Source organism: Astyanax mexicanus, chromosome 1, assembly GCF_023375975.1.
Source record: "Astyanax mexicanus isolate ESR-SI-001 chromosome 1, AstMex3_surface, whole genome shotgun sequence".
In the NCBI taxonomy this organism is placed as follows: Eukaryota; Metazoa; Chordata; class Actinopteri; order Characiformes; family Acestrorhamphidae; genus Astyanax; species Astyanax mexicanus.
The window spans coordinates 124,785,786-124,800,836 of NC_064408.1; the positions used below are offsets into that span (position 1 = coordinate 124,785,786).

Below are 15,051 nucleotides of genomic sequence, written 5' to 3' on the forward strand. Positions count from 1 at the left end.
AAAATAGAAATAAATACATACAAAATTAATCTGTCCTTTATTGTTTAGTTATATGTTTAGTGTGATTTTTTAAATGGGATATGGGAATTTGGGATATATTCTTTTGTCAAACTATAACTTTCTTTTACCTTAGAGATGACTTCAGTATGAAATGCAGAGGACCTGCTAGCTAGTTCATCAGTATTAATAATTCCATATATTAATTATTAACTTTATATTTTAAATTGTTTAAGAGATATTCAAATGTACATTCATGTGGAGGGAACACATTGGGGTTTTCAGCCACAGCTGGTTATATTAGTAAAATAAGTTAAGCTAAAGCTGTCTTAATTAATTTAAATGTAATAAAATAATACATGTTGCTCATTTCTGAATATAACATGAAAAACTATACTTTAGTTACATACATAGTTATTTAAAAATTAGAGAATTATATATACAGATATATCATGTACAGACATGGATGAGGAAGTTACAGTTGAGTGTCCACACCAATAAATTGGGAGATCAGTATTAAGCATGTAGAAGTGCAGTGTGGAGTGCAGTACAGTATTGTTTGTAAGAAAGTATAATTTAGTAAAGCTGTAATATATTAATATATTAAAGGGACTGTGTTAAAAATTGAGCAGTGCAGATGATAATAATAGCCAAATAAACAGAAGAACCCATTTCAAAGACATGAAGTAAAATGGAAACTGTAAAGATGTAGAGCAATTATTTATCATCAATAAATATATATTTTTTACATGATCAACAGATTACCTATGGGTCTCCAGAAACACTACAGACCAGAAAACAAAAAGAATGTTATTGTCTTAACTGTTCGTGATCTATACATTAGTTTTCTTTATGATGTTCCAACTTTGAATGTGAAACTCTTTGCTTTTACATTTATTAGAAGCCCTGAGAAGAACTAATCCATGAGGTCTACTCTTCCCTTGTGCTTACTATATTGTACAGACATGCTAAAAATGGAAGTTGATTATTTATTTAATTTCTTGCGCCATTTCTGGTGCCACGTCCTGTGGATGAATCAGTGTTTGATCATTGCATTTAATCTCACAAAATTAAACAAATGAAAACCAAATAATCATTTTACCACAAAAATATGAAGTTAGACCAAAAAATATTGGTTGAAATATTCCTAGAAAGAATCGCCTCTTTGGTGGACATATGATTAATTGTAATTTCCAACATAAAGTAAAAAAGAGCATTTGAATACTACAGCCTTCGTAGTGCTCCATAGATGTTACTTTGCATACACCAATTTTATTGGCCTGCATTGAAGCTGTTTGTTCAGTGATTTTACAGAAAATCACACAGCAAGTGGAGTTTCTGACCTGTTAGCCTTTTTCTTTTCCAATATGGTTTGTTCATACAGGATTGTTTAGTAACATAGACAGCGCACTTTGAGATTTCTGTTTTTTTTTTCTTATTATTTATTTTTAGTTTGCATTGGAGCAAAAAAGAGAGAAAAAGGTCATATCTGCTTTTTCACACATAACTCTAGAAATGGACAGGAATAAAAGTATTGGCACCCTCAACTAAATATTTTCTTTTATTCTTTTAACGGTATAGTGAAAGATTGGGTTAAAAATAAGGCAAGATTATTTCTATAGCATTTGAGAAACAAATAATATGCATAGCTGTTCTCTGTGTTCTTTGTGTTGAGAAACACCCATGGTTTTAGGAGGTGGATATAGTTGGATATTGTTTCCCATGGTAAGTTAAGAACTAATGAGAATGTAGATTACATGCCTGTAATTTAAAATAATTCTGTGTTCATTTACCTCAGAAGGCGGATGTCAGAGTTTGGAATTAGGCCACACCTGAGCGGACGACGTTACAGGTAACATTCCTATAATTGTTCAGTATTTAAGAATATATCTAAAAAAAAAACCAGGTGACAAATCTGTTGACATTAGCGTTTACCACAACTGGGTTGACAGTCATTTATCAGTGTTTAATGGCTTATCCAATCAAAATTAAAATATGTCTCACTTTTACTTTCCTGCTTAACAATGTTAGCATTGCACCAGGTTAGCATTGATAGCAGCACCAGAAAAAAAACATTATACCACCTGATCCTGCATTAGCCACCTTGGATTCTATGCTCAGGATTAGCAAGGATCTTCCAACTTTTTCCAATCTACTATTCCAACTTGGATTAAGAGTTTCTCAGTTTTAGAATTAATCTGATTGTTCTAATTATTCTTGAAGAAATAGTCCCAAAACAATGGCCTAAAACAGGCCTGAACTTGGCCGCGATGCAGAACAATGTCTTACGTAAACAAAATGTCTGCATCTAAATCATGAACATGTAGTGATTAGTGTTTTATTTAATACATAGAAATGACCATATTGTGATGTAACACCTGCTTTAAAAAAGGGTATCTGCAGATCCTAAAAAGGTCTTGAAAAGTAGATTTCTTTATCTTAACAATAACAATTTGCCTTAAAGCCATCTCTTAAATATGCTACAGATAGTAAACACAGCTCTGTTTTTACTTTTGAACATTTTTTTTTTAGTTTTCAAATTCCATAAGGAAGTAAGCTTACTGATTAAATGACAGCCTTACCTTAACAGAAAAAACAGTATTATTTATGGGTATATTCAGGTTTGTTAATTTATTAGTGTTTAACCAGATAGGATAAAATAAGAGGATAAAATAATTCTAAATAATCAAATACCAGGAATTATGGCTTTATTGGTGTCACATTTGCAGAATTTCACAACCAATATTCTTTACTGCAGGTTTACACTATTCATTTGATTATAGCGTCACTTGTGGAGTGATAAAGCAGTAACTTTAGAAAGTATAATTTGGGGTGGGGTGGTCTTTAGAGCTTAGCACTCCTATGTTTCAATAAAAAAGACATTTGTATATCAATATAATACAATATATCGATATATTGTCCCACCCCTAATATTGGTTGCATAAAATTATTTTAAACAACAAATCCTGGAAAAACATATCATCCATTAAAAAACAGCTATGTATAAACAATTCCATTATAACTTGTGTTTGTTAAAAATATTGATGTTAGAAAATACAGCAAAGTCTTTATACTACAGTGAGTCATTTGTTCTGTCATTTTGTTATTGGGAATAACTCGAATTGTCTTAATTTTGTCTTTTTTGAAAATCTTAAAAAGTTTGTTTCGTGTTGCAAATAGATAATTATTCTTTAACGTTTTACTTCCCATATGGTCCATTTGCGTTAGAAAATACTTTTCAAACGTTAAAGTATAATTTGCATTTTTCATCAAGTGAAAGTATAAAAGTCCATGGTCCAAAGGATATTTAAAGTACAAACTAAACAGGAACTAAAACCAAATGTATACAATGTAACAGACACATGAACCTTGTTTTGGGCTGTGGTCTAGATGTTCAGGTGTGAAAAAGTAAACCAAAGGTAAAACTAAACCAATGATTTCCGATGCGAAAGCTTTGTTCATATGTAGTAGCACAGTTTGTCCAGCAGGGGCACCACATGGCAAAATGATTCTTTAAACAAAAGTTTCTTATCTGCTAATGCTTTGTTATATAAAATTGTAATACCCTTTTATTTGCATTATTTCTAAATATATATAAAAATATATATTTTTTTGTGGTTTCTTAATACTACGTTTCCAGGAGTGAATGTTTATAGAAACTGTTCAATGTTTTTGGACTGTTCACAGGGATCTGCCTATATTGTAGCCACTGAAGCACCTTCACCATGGGACCTCTTAATTCCAATAATGGAGGAGGACCTTCTGATACAAAGTGAGTTACATCTAGTAACATCAAGGAACTACTCACATGAAACAATATTATATCAACACCTTCCTAAAATAATCACATTTTAAAGTTTTTTAGGAAACACAAACACATATGACAGTTATTATGGCTATTTAAAAATGAGCAATGGTTTAAGAAGGAAGTTTGATACAGTTGAGCAGCAGAACCAATCAGAAATTCCTAGCTAGATTTATGAACTTACCTTTTTTGACTAAAATGCAGAATCAGTAACACTTAATAAAAAGACTAAACAACTCTGCAATATGTATATCCTCTGGCCTATACAATTTTGCTATAGTAAAAAAATATAATTACTTACTGATTGAGGACAAGTCCTAAATGGTGAAGATTAGTTCAGTAAAGGTAGCCTAGTTTTTTTGTTTTGTGTCAACCTCTGGACATAGATTATTATCATAAAGGGTAGAATCAAATGAACTGATCAACTTGCGATGTAGGAGATTTGGCTATGCAGCATCATGTGGAGATGATTCAGGCCAAAATGTCAATTTTGCTTAAGTATTTTATTTTCAGCGATTATTTTATGAAGGTGATGATATGATATAAAACATTCAATTTAAAATACACAATATACATGAATATGAACTTGTTTTCTTTGCATTATTTGAGGTCTGTAGTTTATAGAATAAAGCAACAATGTTCAGTTTACTCAAACATAAACCTATAAATAGCAAAATCAGAGAAACAATTAGAAACTGAAGTGGTATCTTATTTTTTTCCAGAGCTGTATGTGAAATATAGAGTATATAAAATACAGGATAAAGCATAGACATCAAACATGAAATAAAAGCAAGGAGATAATAAAAATATAAATATGTATAAACTATTTGAGTGTAGTTGTGTATTTTGAGCGCTATAATAAGTATATTTTGCATATACAAAGAATTAATCGGTTGCAAAGGAGTTAATTATGAAGTGCAAATGCTACATGTGCAAAATTGGACAGTTAAACATTATGCTCTGCAACTAAGCAGGAGGTTATTAAAGTATGATTCAGGATGGCACCGGCATTGTATCCTGCTACCACAACACTTTCCTATGTATTTCTTTTTTCTGTATTTTACTTAATTAACTCTCCTCTTTCATCAAAGTCTGCATTAGTTCTGGTTAGAAACATTCACCTTTAGTCTGTACCAGTGCCACATAAAATTATACCATTTATTTTTTGCAAACACTTTTGTTCAGTTTTTTTTTTTTTTTTAGCAGGGTGGTTACGCAGAGATCTGTTTCTACAGTGACCAGCTCTTTGTCTTTGAGTGACTGGATCTATATGTTGCCCTCAGGAAATCATGCTACCAGTTGTGGAGAAACCCTTCACTTAAGATACATTATTGCAAAAACATTGTTTCTGTACATACCTGTCAAGTCTCCCGTTTTGGCCGGGAAACTACCGTATTTTACTCCTCTTTCCCGCCGTCCTCCCGTATTAGTATTTTCCCGTAAATTTCCCGTATTATACTAAATAAAAAAATATATAGGCCACAGGCGACAATGCACTGACCGCTGTGTGTCTCTTAACCAATCGTGGTGCCGGTTCAAGGAGAAAGTCCCGCCTTTCAGGAGAAAAAGCCAATCAGCTAGCTGGTTTTGCGGAGCGCAGTTTAGTGTGCGGGAAGCCCCGCCCCTCCCCTCGCTGTGAGTTCAGGCAGTTAGTCGGAGCAGCTGTCGTTAAAACTAATCTGGATATACGGAGATTTTTCTAAAAGAAAGGTAACTAACCATGTAAACTGTGATGAGATTGTTTCTGATAGCTGGTTAAAAAGACTCTTCTCTGAATCAAAACATAAATTAAACCCACTGTGTGTTTAATAAAATACAGCTTGTGACTCAGTTAACTTAACTTTAGAATTAGCTAGATAGATATTCAGGGTTTGAGAAAAATCTACATACATATAATGCCCTGCCCTGATGTGCCTGATCAGCCAAAACCTATAATTTCCAAACTCTATTAGTTCAGGGCTAGTTTTAGGGTTTGTTAGAATTTGTTTAATTCTCAAGTATTGTGGTAATGTATTATAATGTAATGTAATGTATTATTTAGAAGGGGTAGAAGAGATGGTTGAGCTGGAGAGAGAGAAAATGTGGAGAGGGCTGAAATTAACTGAACTGATCAGGAGTGGACTGAACAATAGAAAGAAGTATTAATGAAAGATTATTAATTGTGTAGGCCCCTTAGGACTATTATTTACTTATGGAATATATCTGATCCATGTCCTTTTTGTAAATTTGTGCACCCTTCAATTTCAATTTTAAATCTATTAAATAAATAAAAAATATATAAAATATATATATATATATATATATATATATATATATATATATATATATATATTATTTTTTTCCCCCCTCGTTTGGGCTGTTGGGGCGGCGGAAAAAATCCCTTATTTTTAAGTCCAAAACTTGACAGGTATGTTTCTGTATCTTGCATTATAAGGTTATATTTTTCAGTACAGGGAGGTTCTACGGTGTCAGTGGGCTGTAAACTTTATAAACGGCACTGTGCAGAAAGGAACAGGAACATTAAGGTCTCTGTAAATGGATTCAAACTTTGACACTATCCATACCTTTTCCACAGTTACTGTTCTCAGATCCTATAATAATCCCTTGCTTTTTTTCTTCATGCTCAGTGTAGTACACAAAGACCAAGATTGAGTCCACATTTTTGCATGTAAACTTTTTTTGACAATTTCTCCAGCCAATGTTAAGGCTGGTTTATACTTTGTGTGTCCAATTAACATGTTGTCTACAGTGTAGCCTGTGTGAGAACTGTACACCTCTGTGCACATTTAGTGTTGTGGTCTGCAAACAATGCTTACCGGTAGTGGAACTGATGACTATCAAGTGCAGTCTGTTCTATCTACCGAGAGATTTCTCTGCCGATTTGTATCTCCCTCCGAGCTCCAACAACAGCGTGAGGAGTGAAGCACTGAAAGAACTGTACCAGTACATCAGTGAACAGCAGACAGCACACCCAGATGCTTTTCTCATTCTTGCTGGAGATTTCAACCATGCAGACCCAAAGGGTGTTTTCTGGACTTATTAAACACAAAGACTTTCCAACCAGGGGAACAACACATTGGACCAGGTCTTTACAACACACAGAGGAGCCTACAAAGCTTCCCCCAGCAACATCTCTCTGCTAAACTACCTGAATGGATTCTTCGCAAGGTTTGAGCCACTCCATAACACACCTGCCCAGAAATTCATCCCTTCTCCTGGTGACCAGGTGCTGACGCTGTCCCCAGACAGTGTGAGGAGAGCATTCAGCAGGATTAATGCTCAAAAAGCTCCTGGGCCTGACAACATTCCTGGTCGTGTGCTAAAGGACTGTGCCTGGGAACAGAGGTTTATACGGACATCTATAACACCTCTCTGTGTGAGGCTGTGGTTCCCACATGCTTCAAAGCCACCAATATGATCCCTATCCCAAAGAAAGCATAGCCATCCTGTCTCATTTACTATCGTCCGGTTGCACTCACCCCCATCCTCATGAAGTGCTTCAAACGACTAGTCATGCACCACATTAAGTCTTCTCAGTTTGCATATTGGTCAGACTTTCTGACCGGAAGACCACAGGCAGTGCGGGTTGGCAGCAACACATTCAGCATCACCACACTGAACACAGGGGCTCCCCAAGGATGTGTGCTGAGCCCCCTTCTGTTGACTCTGCTGACCCATGATTGCACACCAGCACACACCTCCAACCTCTTCGTCAAGTTTGCGGATGACACGACGGTGGTGGGTCTCATCAGAAAGAACGATGCACAGCATCCTGCCGCAGGACCAACCAGCGCATCGTAAGAGCATCTGAGAAGATCGTTGGCACCTCTCTCCCCTCCCTTCAGGACTCACACAGAAAGCCCTTCGTCTGGCAGGAGATCCCTTCCACCCACTACACAGCTTCTTCATCCTGCTGCCATCAGTGAGGAGACTGCGGAGTCTCTGGGCCAGGACTAGTAGACTGCGAGACAGCTCCTGTGAGGATGCTGAACCCTCTTCCTGCTCTACCCCCCATACCTATCCTGCCCCCAGCATAAACTCACTCAGCATCCTGACCCTCACCCCCCCCCCACCAACACAGCACTGGAACCCTGTACTAAAACACACACTTGCACTACACACCCCATAACTGCACTACTGCTTATACTCGCACTGTCATACACACTTCAATTCCCCATAAAAACTGTGAACTTTAAGAACTTTACACTCTTATTCATTTTACCAGCCTTAAGCTATTATACCATATTTGCACTACTGTTTTATACTGTTTTAAGATATCATTCCATCTTAATCAACCCCCCCCATCACTATTGCACTATTGTCCTCTGTCTCACATATTTCTATTTGTGTATTGTAAATATAACGTCTACCATTCTTTTATATTTATAATCTATTTTCTGTACGTGCTGGAATTCTTGGGAAGGAGAGTAACGTAATTTCAATTCTCTGTATGTCCTGTACAAATGCAGCATTGACAATAAAACTACTTGACTTGACTTGACTTGATTTTGTTACTGTGTCTCTATTTGCAGGGGAAGGAGAAGTCTACTGCAGGATAAGTCTAGGTGTAGACTGTGTGAGGAAATTTTCAAAGATCCAGTCTCTATAACCTGTGGACACAGTTTCTGCAGACTGTGCATCAACAGATACTGGGACGAAACTTGTTTGACTGGAGATTTCATCTGTCCCTCCTGCAGAAAGAGATCTAAAAGAGAGCTGAACCTGATTAAAGATGAGCAGTACAGTCTTTACACACTTCTCTGCACTTTTCATCCTGAGATCAAAGACCTGGACTCTAGGATTTGTGATGGACGCAAAGTTGTGTTCATCTTTGATGGTCTGGATGAAAGCAGAATTCCACTGAATTTTTCACAGTGTGAGAAAGTGTCTGACATTACCGCCACATCATCAGTGGGTGTGTTAATGACAAACCTTCTCAAAGGAGAGTTGCTGCCCTCTGCTCACATCTGGATTACCTCCCGACCAGCGGCAGCCAATCAGATTCCTCCTCAGTATATCAACCGTGTGACAGAAATTCAGGGGTTTAATGACCCACAGAAGGAGGAGTACTTCAGGAAGAGAATCAGTGACCAAGACCAAGCCCAGAAAATCATCTCCCACATTAAGACAGCGAGGAGTCTCCACATCATGTGCCACATTCCCATCTTCTGCTGGATCTCAGCCACTGTGCTTCAGCAAATCATTAAACAGAATAATAAAGCAATCCCTAAAACTCTGACTGAAATGTACTCCCACTTCCTGATCACTCAGACCAACATGAAGAATGAGAAGTATGAGGAAAACTTCAAATGGGATCCAGTGAAACTGCTTGAATCTAACAGAGCCATGCTTCTTAAACTGGCAGAACTGGCTTTTAATCAGCTGATGAAGGGGAATGTGATGTTCTATGAAGAGGACCTGAGAGAGTGCGGTATTGATCTCACAGAGGCCTCCGTGTATTCTGGGATCTGCATTGAGATCTTTAGAGAGGAATTTGTGCTTTATCAAAGGAAGGTCTACAGCTTTGTTCATCTGAGCTTTCAGGAGTTCCTGGCAGCTTTGTATGTGTTTCACTGCTACCTGAGCAAAAACACGGAGGAACTGGGGGATTTTATACAACTGAACAAAGAATTGCCTGAAAATGTCCCACTGCATAAGCTGCTAAAGAGAGCAGTGAACAAAACCTCAGAGAGTCCTAATGGACACCTGGATCTTTTCCTCCGTTTCCTGCTGGGCATCTCTTTGGATTCCAGTCAGAAGATCCTACAGGGCCTCCTGATCCACACAGAGAGCACCTTAGACAGCATGAAGGAAACAGTGACATACATCAAACGTCTAATCTCAACAGAAGATCTTGCTACTGACAGATCTATAAACCTGTTTCTCTGTCTGACAGAAATGAATGACCAGGATTTATCTAGACAGATTCAGAAGTATATACATTTAGACAAAAGCTCAAAAAAGAATCTGTCTGCTCTGGACTGTATAGCTCTGTCCTACATGCTGCAGATTTCAGAGGAGGTGCTAGATGAGCTGGACCTGAGGAAATACAGCACATCAAGAATTGCTTATATCCAGCTGTGAACAAGTGCAGAAAGGCTCTGTGAGTATCTAAATGTATATAATGGCTGTAAATGTTTAATGCCTAAACACTGTCAATGGCTCTATAGAGTGCTGTAGATACAGGTGTTGGTCATAAAATTTGAATATCATAACGTTTATTTATTTCAGTATTCCATTAAAAAAATGAATCATATAAATTTGAAGCTTGTTTATTATGTTAATGCATTACACACGAATTGATATATATCAAATGTTTATTTCTTTAAATTTAGATAACTAATAACTAATGAAAAACCCAAATTCACTATCTCAGAAAATTTGAATTAATTTATGGTACTTAAGACCAACACAAAAAAGGATTTTTAGAAATGTTAACCTACTGAAAAGTATGAACATGAAAAATATGAGCATGTAGAGCACTAAATATTTTGTTGGAGCTCCTTTGGCCTGCCGTTGCATGGAGTCAATCAGTCTGTGACACTGCACAGGTTTGCTGGCCAATTAAGCACAGGGATAGGTTTCTTAAGCCAGATACCAGGTTCCTTTAACCAGGTACTGGTAGCTTTGGCACTGTGTGCAGGTGAATGAAATCTGCATCTCCACAAAGTTGGTCAGCAGCAGGAAGCATGAAGTGCCCTAAAACTTCTGGTAGACTGTTGTGTCTTGGACCTCAGAAATCACAATGGACAAACACCAACAGAAGACATGGTACCCCAAACCATCATTTATTGTGGAAATCTTACACTAGACCTCAACCAACATGGATTCTGTGCATCTCCAATCTCCAAACCAAATTTTCATACAAATTCTATGACTGTTGCTGAGAGAGTTGTCTTATTGTTTACCACAGTAAACGACCTGTTAATCTGTTCATCAATGGTCAGGCCACTGCAAGATACTATTATTACGTTATTACAAATTATTTCAGTGACCATTGTGGGTTTTTCTTTAATAGACGGGCACCAACAATTTTATCTGGTGTGATTATGCTCATTTATTTCTCATGATCTGCTGCAGAACATGCAAGATCATTTTTTAATAAACCTTTTAGGAACATTTACCTGAAACTGGACTTCATTGTTTTAACTGAACTCTACTATGTTTACTCTTCTTGTGCAGACTAGCAGGCTGTAATCTCATCATGAAACCTGTGAAACTATCTGCTGTGCTCTAAAATCTGGAAGCTCTACCCTGAAAGAGCTGGACCTCAGTAGCAATGCCCTGCTGGATTCAGGAGTCGAGCTGCTCTCTGCTGGACTGAAAAGTTCCCACTGTAAACTGGAGACACTCAGGTCAGTACCTCCCATTATTCATTAGTGAATGGTATGATTTTTTTAATAATCATTTGAAATTTACTCTTAAATAACTCCAGTCACTGTAATGTGATATAAGTAGTGAAAAAAAGCATCTCACCACAAACTGCACAATTGCTCTGTGTTTATGACTTTAGTTTTTTTTTATCTAGATATTGTCAGAATCATCTCCCCTTAATCTGTAATTTTGTTTAGCCTAAATGACTGAGCCCATATACTCCACTAAAGGCTTTTCTTTTATGTTTTTGGCCTGATTTGTTACTCTGCAGACTAGCTAGCTGTAATCTTGGTCAAAAGACATGTACAAATCTGGGATCAGTTTTAAACCTGGAAAGCTCCTGCCTGAAAGACCTGGACCTCAGTAACAATGACCTGCAGGATTCAGGAGTGGAGCTGCTGTCTGCAGGACTAAAGAGTTCACACTGTAAACTGCAGATTCTCAGGTTAGAATTTCTCTCAATTGGTTATTGCATGTTAAATATTAAACTAGAAATACTATTTCAAATTCAACTTATAAAGTTTCATTTCATAATTATCCTCATACTGCTGTGCATTTCAAACTCTAGCTTAAAAATAACTGTCATTCACTATAATGAGAAAAAACGGTGTAAAAACCATCTTAACACAAACTGCACAACTTTTTATGACAGTTATTTTAAACTCAAATAGTGCAGCAGACTCACTTTTTTATAATCTGCTTTTCTGTTTTACATGATTGACTGAGCCAAGATGTATTTACCATATATACACACTATCTGAAAAAAGTATTGGAACAGTGAGTCCAATCCTCAGTAAGACATATTTCCGTTGTAGACTGAAAACTTTAACTTTTTAACTTTAACATTAAAAGATAAATATGAGACAAAAGACTGGCATTTTAGTTTGTTTTTGCAGGTATTTATATCTTGATCTGATATACAGTTTAGAAAATGGTACCTTTTGTTTTAACCCACCAATTTGTTTGTGTGCAAAGATATTGGAATGCATGAACTTAAAATAGATAACAGTAGAAAAGACTTAATATTTAGTTCCAAATTATTTTCCACCAAAAATTGCATCAGGCATTGGACCCACTTATCCATACCTACTATGATGCTTTCCCAAGGTTTCATCGCAGCTTATTTATTTGACAGAGTCTCTTCAGTTATTTTCATAAGCAGGTAACATACAGTCCCCTCCAAAATACTTGGAATGGCAAGGCAAATTTCCTTGTTTTTGTTGTTCACTGAAGATCTTTGCGTTTAAGACTAAAAGATGGATATGAGGCAAGAGTTCTGAATCTCATATTTTATTTACTGGGATTTTCTTCAAAGTATGTCAAGTAAATCTGGATTCATAACTGTTTGTATTACACCACACCATTTTCTACATGAGCAAAAGTAAAGGAACAAACAAAGTTGAAGTGAATTACACAATGGGGGAAAAACCCTTGCTTTTAAGAACTGCCTCAAGCCTGGACACCAACAAACTGTTGCACTCTTCCTCTACTCCAGGCTTTTATGGCAGCTTCTTTCAATTCTTATTTATTTCAGGGGGATTCTCCCTTCAGTCTCGTCATGAGAAGGGAAAATGCATGTTCAACCAGGTTAAGATCAGGTTTCCACTTTTTTCACCTGATGAACTCCTTTGTCTTCTTTGGTGTTTGTTTTAAGTCTTCATCCTGCTGCAAAATGAAACTCCTGCCAATTTGTTTGGTAGCATTCCTCCTTTTGGCAGACAAAACTTGTCTGTACACCTCTGAATTTATTTTGCTACTACCATCATCAGTTACATTATCAATAAATATGATTGAGCCTGTTCCATGCATGCCCAAGCCATGACATTACCACCACCATGCTTTACAGATGAGCTTGTGTGCTTTGGATCTTGGGCCGTTCCCTTCTTCCTCCACAGTTTGGTCTTTCCATCACTTTGGTAGAGGTTAATCTTAGTAATAAATTGGTCCTTCGAGCCAGATAGGGTCATTACCATGGAATCACCAGGGCCCAGTAAGTCTACTTCTACACCTGCTCCAACCCAGCAAACACACAGAGAAACACAAAGGCCAGCCTTTGAGGACTTTGTGGTCAAGTATGCTGGAAAGCCAGCCAGCCCAGTAGTTACACTCAAGGAACATGCAGTGGCAAGTTTCAGTCCAGTTAGCCCTCAGCCACAAGGGGGCGCTTTAAGTTCACATAATGACCTTATACAGCAGTTAGTGGAAATTACTAGGCAGCAAAGTGAGACAGCTAGGCACCAGACAGAGGTCCTGGAGCAAATACTGTCACACAGCACTCCACAGTCCTCCTGTCAGTCTTCTCGAGTACCATCCCTGCATCAGACTCCGCAAATGTGTAGCCTGAACTCCCCTAAAAGGAATCAACTGAAATCTGATCTTGGTCCCGGTGACTGTCCCTGGCCACAGATGCCTACACCTTTGTTTGAAGTGTTGCAGAGCTCTTATCTGATAACACCACCTCCTATAAGTACACAAATGCAGTACAAGCACTGGATAGACTGATGAAAATTGAGAATTTAGAGCTTTTGATGACTTTTTTCTTTGTGTGCAAGCCATAGTTAGTATGCTCAAAGCCCTGAAGGATGAGAGTGTTAAAGAGCTACACAGTGGTTCCAATGTGAAGTGTCTGTTAAACCGATTGCCTTGTTAGGGTTAATCCTGAGATGATGTCTCCGAAACTGTTGTTGCTGCTGTCGAGGCAAAGTTCTTTCACCTTGAGTTTGCAGATTGGGTGCAGTTGGAAGCCAACTGCTTGGTGTTCTATCCTACTGACAAGGTCACAGCTGAGAAGGATCAGCCAAAGGTACAGAGGATTTTTTCTCATGGTCAGATTAGACATACCAGTATACTACATGGGGCAAAAGATCCTAGCACTCTAGAACAGCCAGTGAAGACTTATGCAGTCCCACCTAAGGTGCCCAGTAAACCTAAAACCTACAGTCCATTTTGTAGTTCTACCGCACATCATCTGACACAATGTGCTGTCTTCTCAGAGCTCTCTAAAGACCAAGTAGCCAGCTGGATCAAGGGTAATAAGCGCTGCTGGAGATGTGCCAGGTCTCACTTGGCCAAAGACTGCAATCTTGTCATCTTTGTAATAGAAAGCATCTATCTTCACTTCATGACATCAACCAGCGGGCGAGTGTAGCTAGTATGGAAAGTAGTAAACTCTGTAATGCCACCACTGAGACTCTCTACTTCGATCAACCCCACTGCAGTAGCAGGGTATTCCTAAAAGTTGTGAAGGTCATACTTCATTACCAACATTAGAAACCTTTGCCATTCTGGATGATGAGTCAGAGCGTTCTATCCTACTTTTGACAGCTGCACAGCATCTTGGCCTACGTGGGAGCAAAGAACAATTGAAGTTAAGTATGGTACACCAAGACATCAAAACACTTTGGGGTGTGTCAGTGACCTTCACCATCTCCACCCCACAGAATCCAGAAAATAGATATGAAATTCACAATGCCTTTACAGTAGACCAGGTGGGGTTAGCAGAATACACATACCCAGTGAGTGACCTACAGCTTAGAAGAATTCCCATACCCATGTTTACTTATGCACATCCTCTACTCCTTATTGTGTCAGATCACCCTGAGCGTGTTACCCCAATAGAACCAGTACACCTAGGTCCCCCCAGTGAGTTCAGCTGCACTTAAAACCTGTCTAGGCTGGACTTTACAAGGACCATCCAAGCACTTACAGGGTACACTCTGTGTCACAGTGCCGGTTTTCCTCCAGCTGTTCTGTATCCACCGACCTTCATTGGCAGGTTGAACGTCTTTGGCAGGTGGATGTCCTGCCCTACAAGAGTGAGAAGGCGGTGGCAAGATCAAGACAAGATCAAGAAGCACTCACCATGTTGGAGGCAC

General features: G+C 37.9%; 2 protein-coding genes and 1 long non-coding RNA gene across 4 annotated transcripts in view; 2 read left to right on the top strand and 1 right to left on the bottom strand.

Annotated features, from left to right (window-relative positions):
- nek11 (NIMA-related kinase 11) overlaps nucleotides 1-3,942 on the top strand; it is a 144,096-nt gene extending 140,154 nt beyond the window's left edge. The window contains exons 3-4 of the mRNA XM_049468444.1: nucleotides 1,796-1,849; nucleotides 3,685-3,942. Of these exons, the coding sequence (XP_049324401.1) occupies nucleotides 1,796-1,849; nucleotides 3,685-3,703 (73 nt within the window). The 3' untranslated portion in view covers nucleotides 3,704-3,942. The remainder of the gene's footprint in view (nucleotides 1-1,795; nucleotides 1,850-3,684) is intronic.
- LOC125780488 (NACHT, LRR and PYD domains-containing protein 12-like) overlaps nucleotides 1-15,051 on the top strand; it is a 543,312-nt gene that overhangs the window by 445,289 nt on the left and 82,972 nt on the right. The window lies entirely within an intron of this gene.
- The window catches only part of LOC125784807 (uncharacterized), a 189,483-nt gene that overhangs the window by 58,043 nt on the left and 116,389 nt on the right, over nucleotides 1-15,051 (bottom strand). The gene's annotated exons all lie outside the window — the stretch shown is intronic.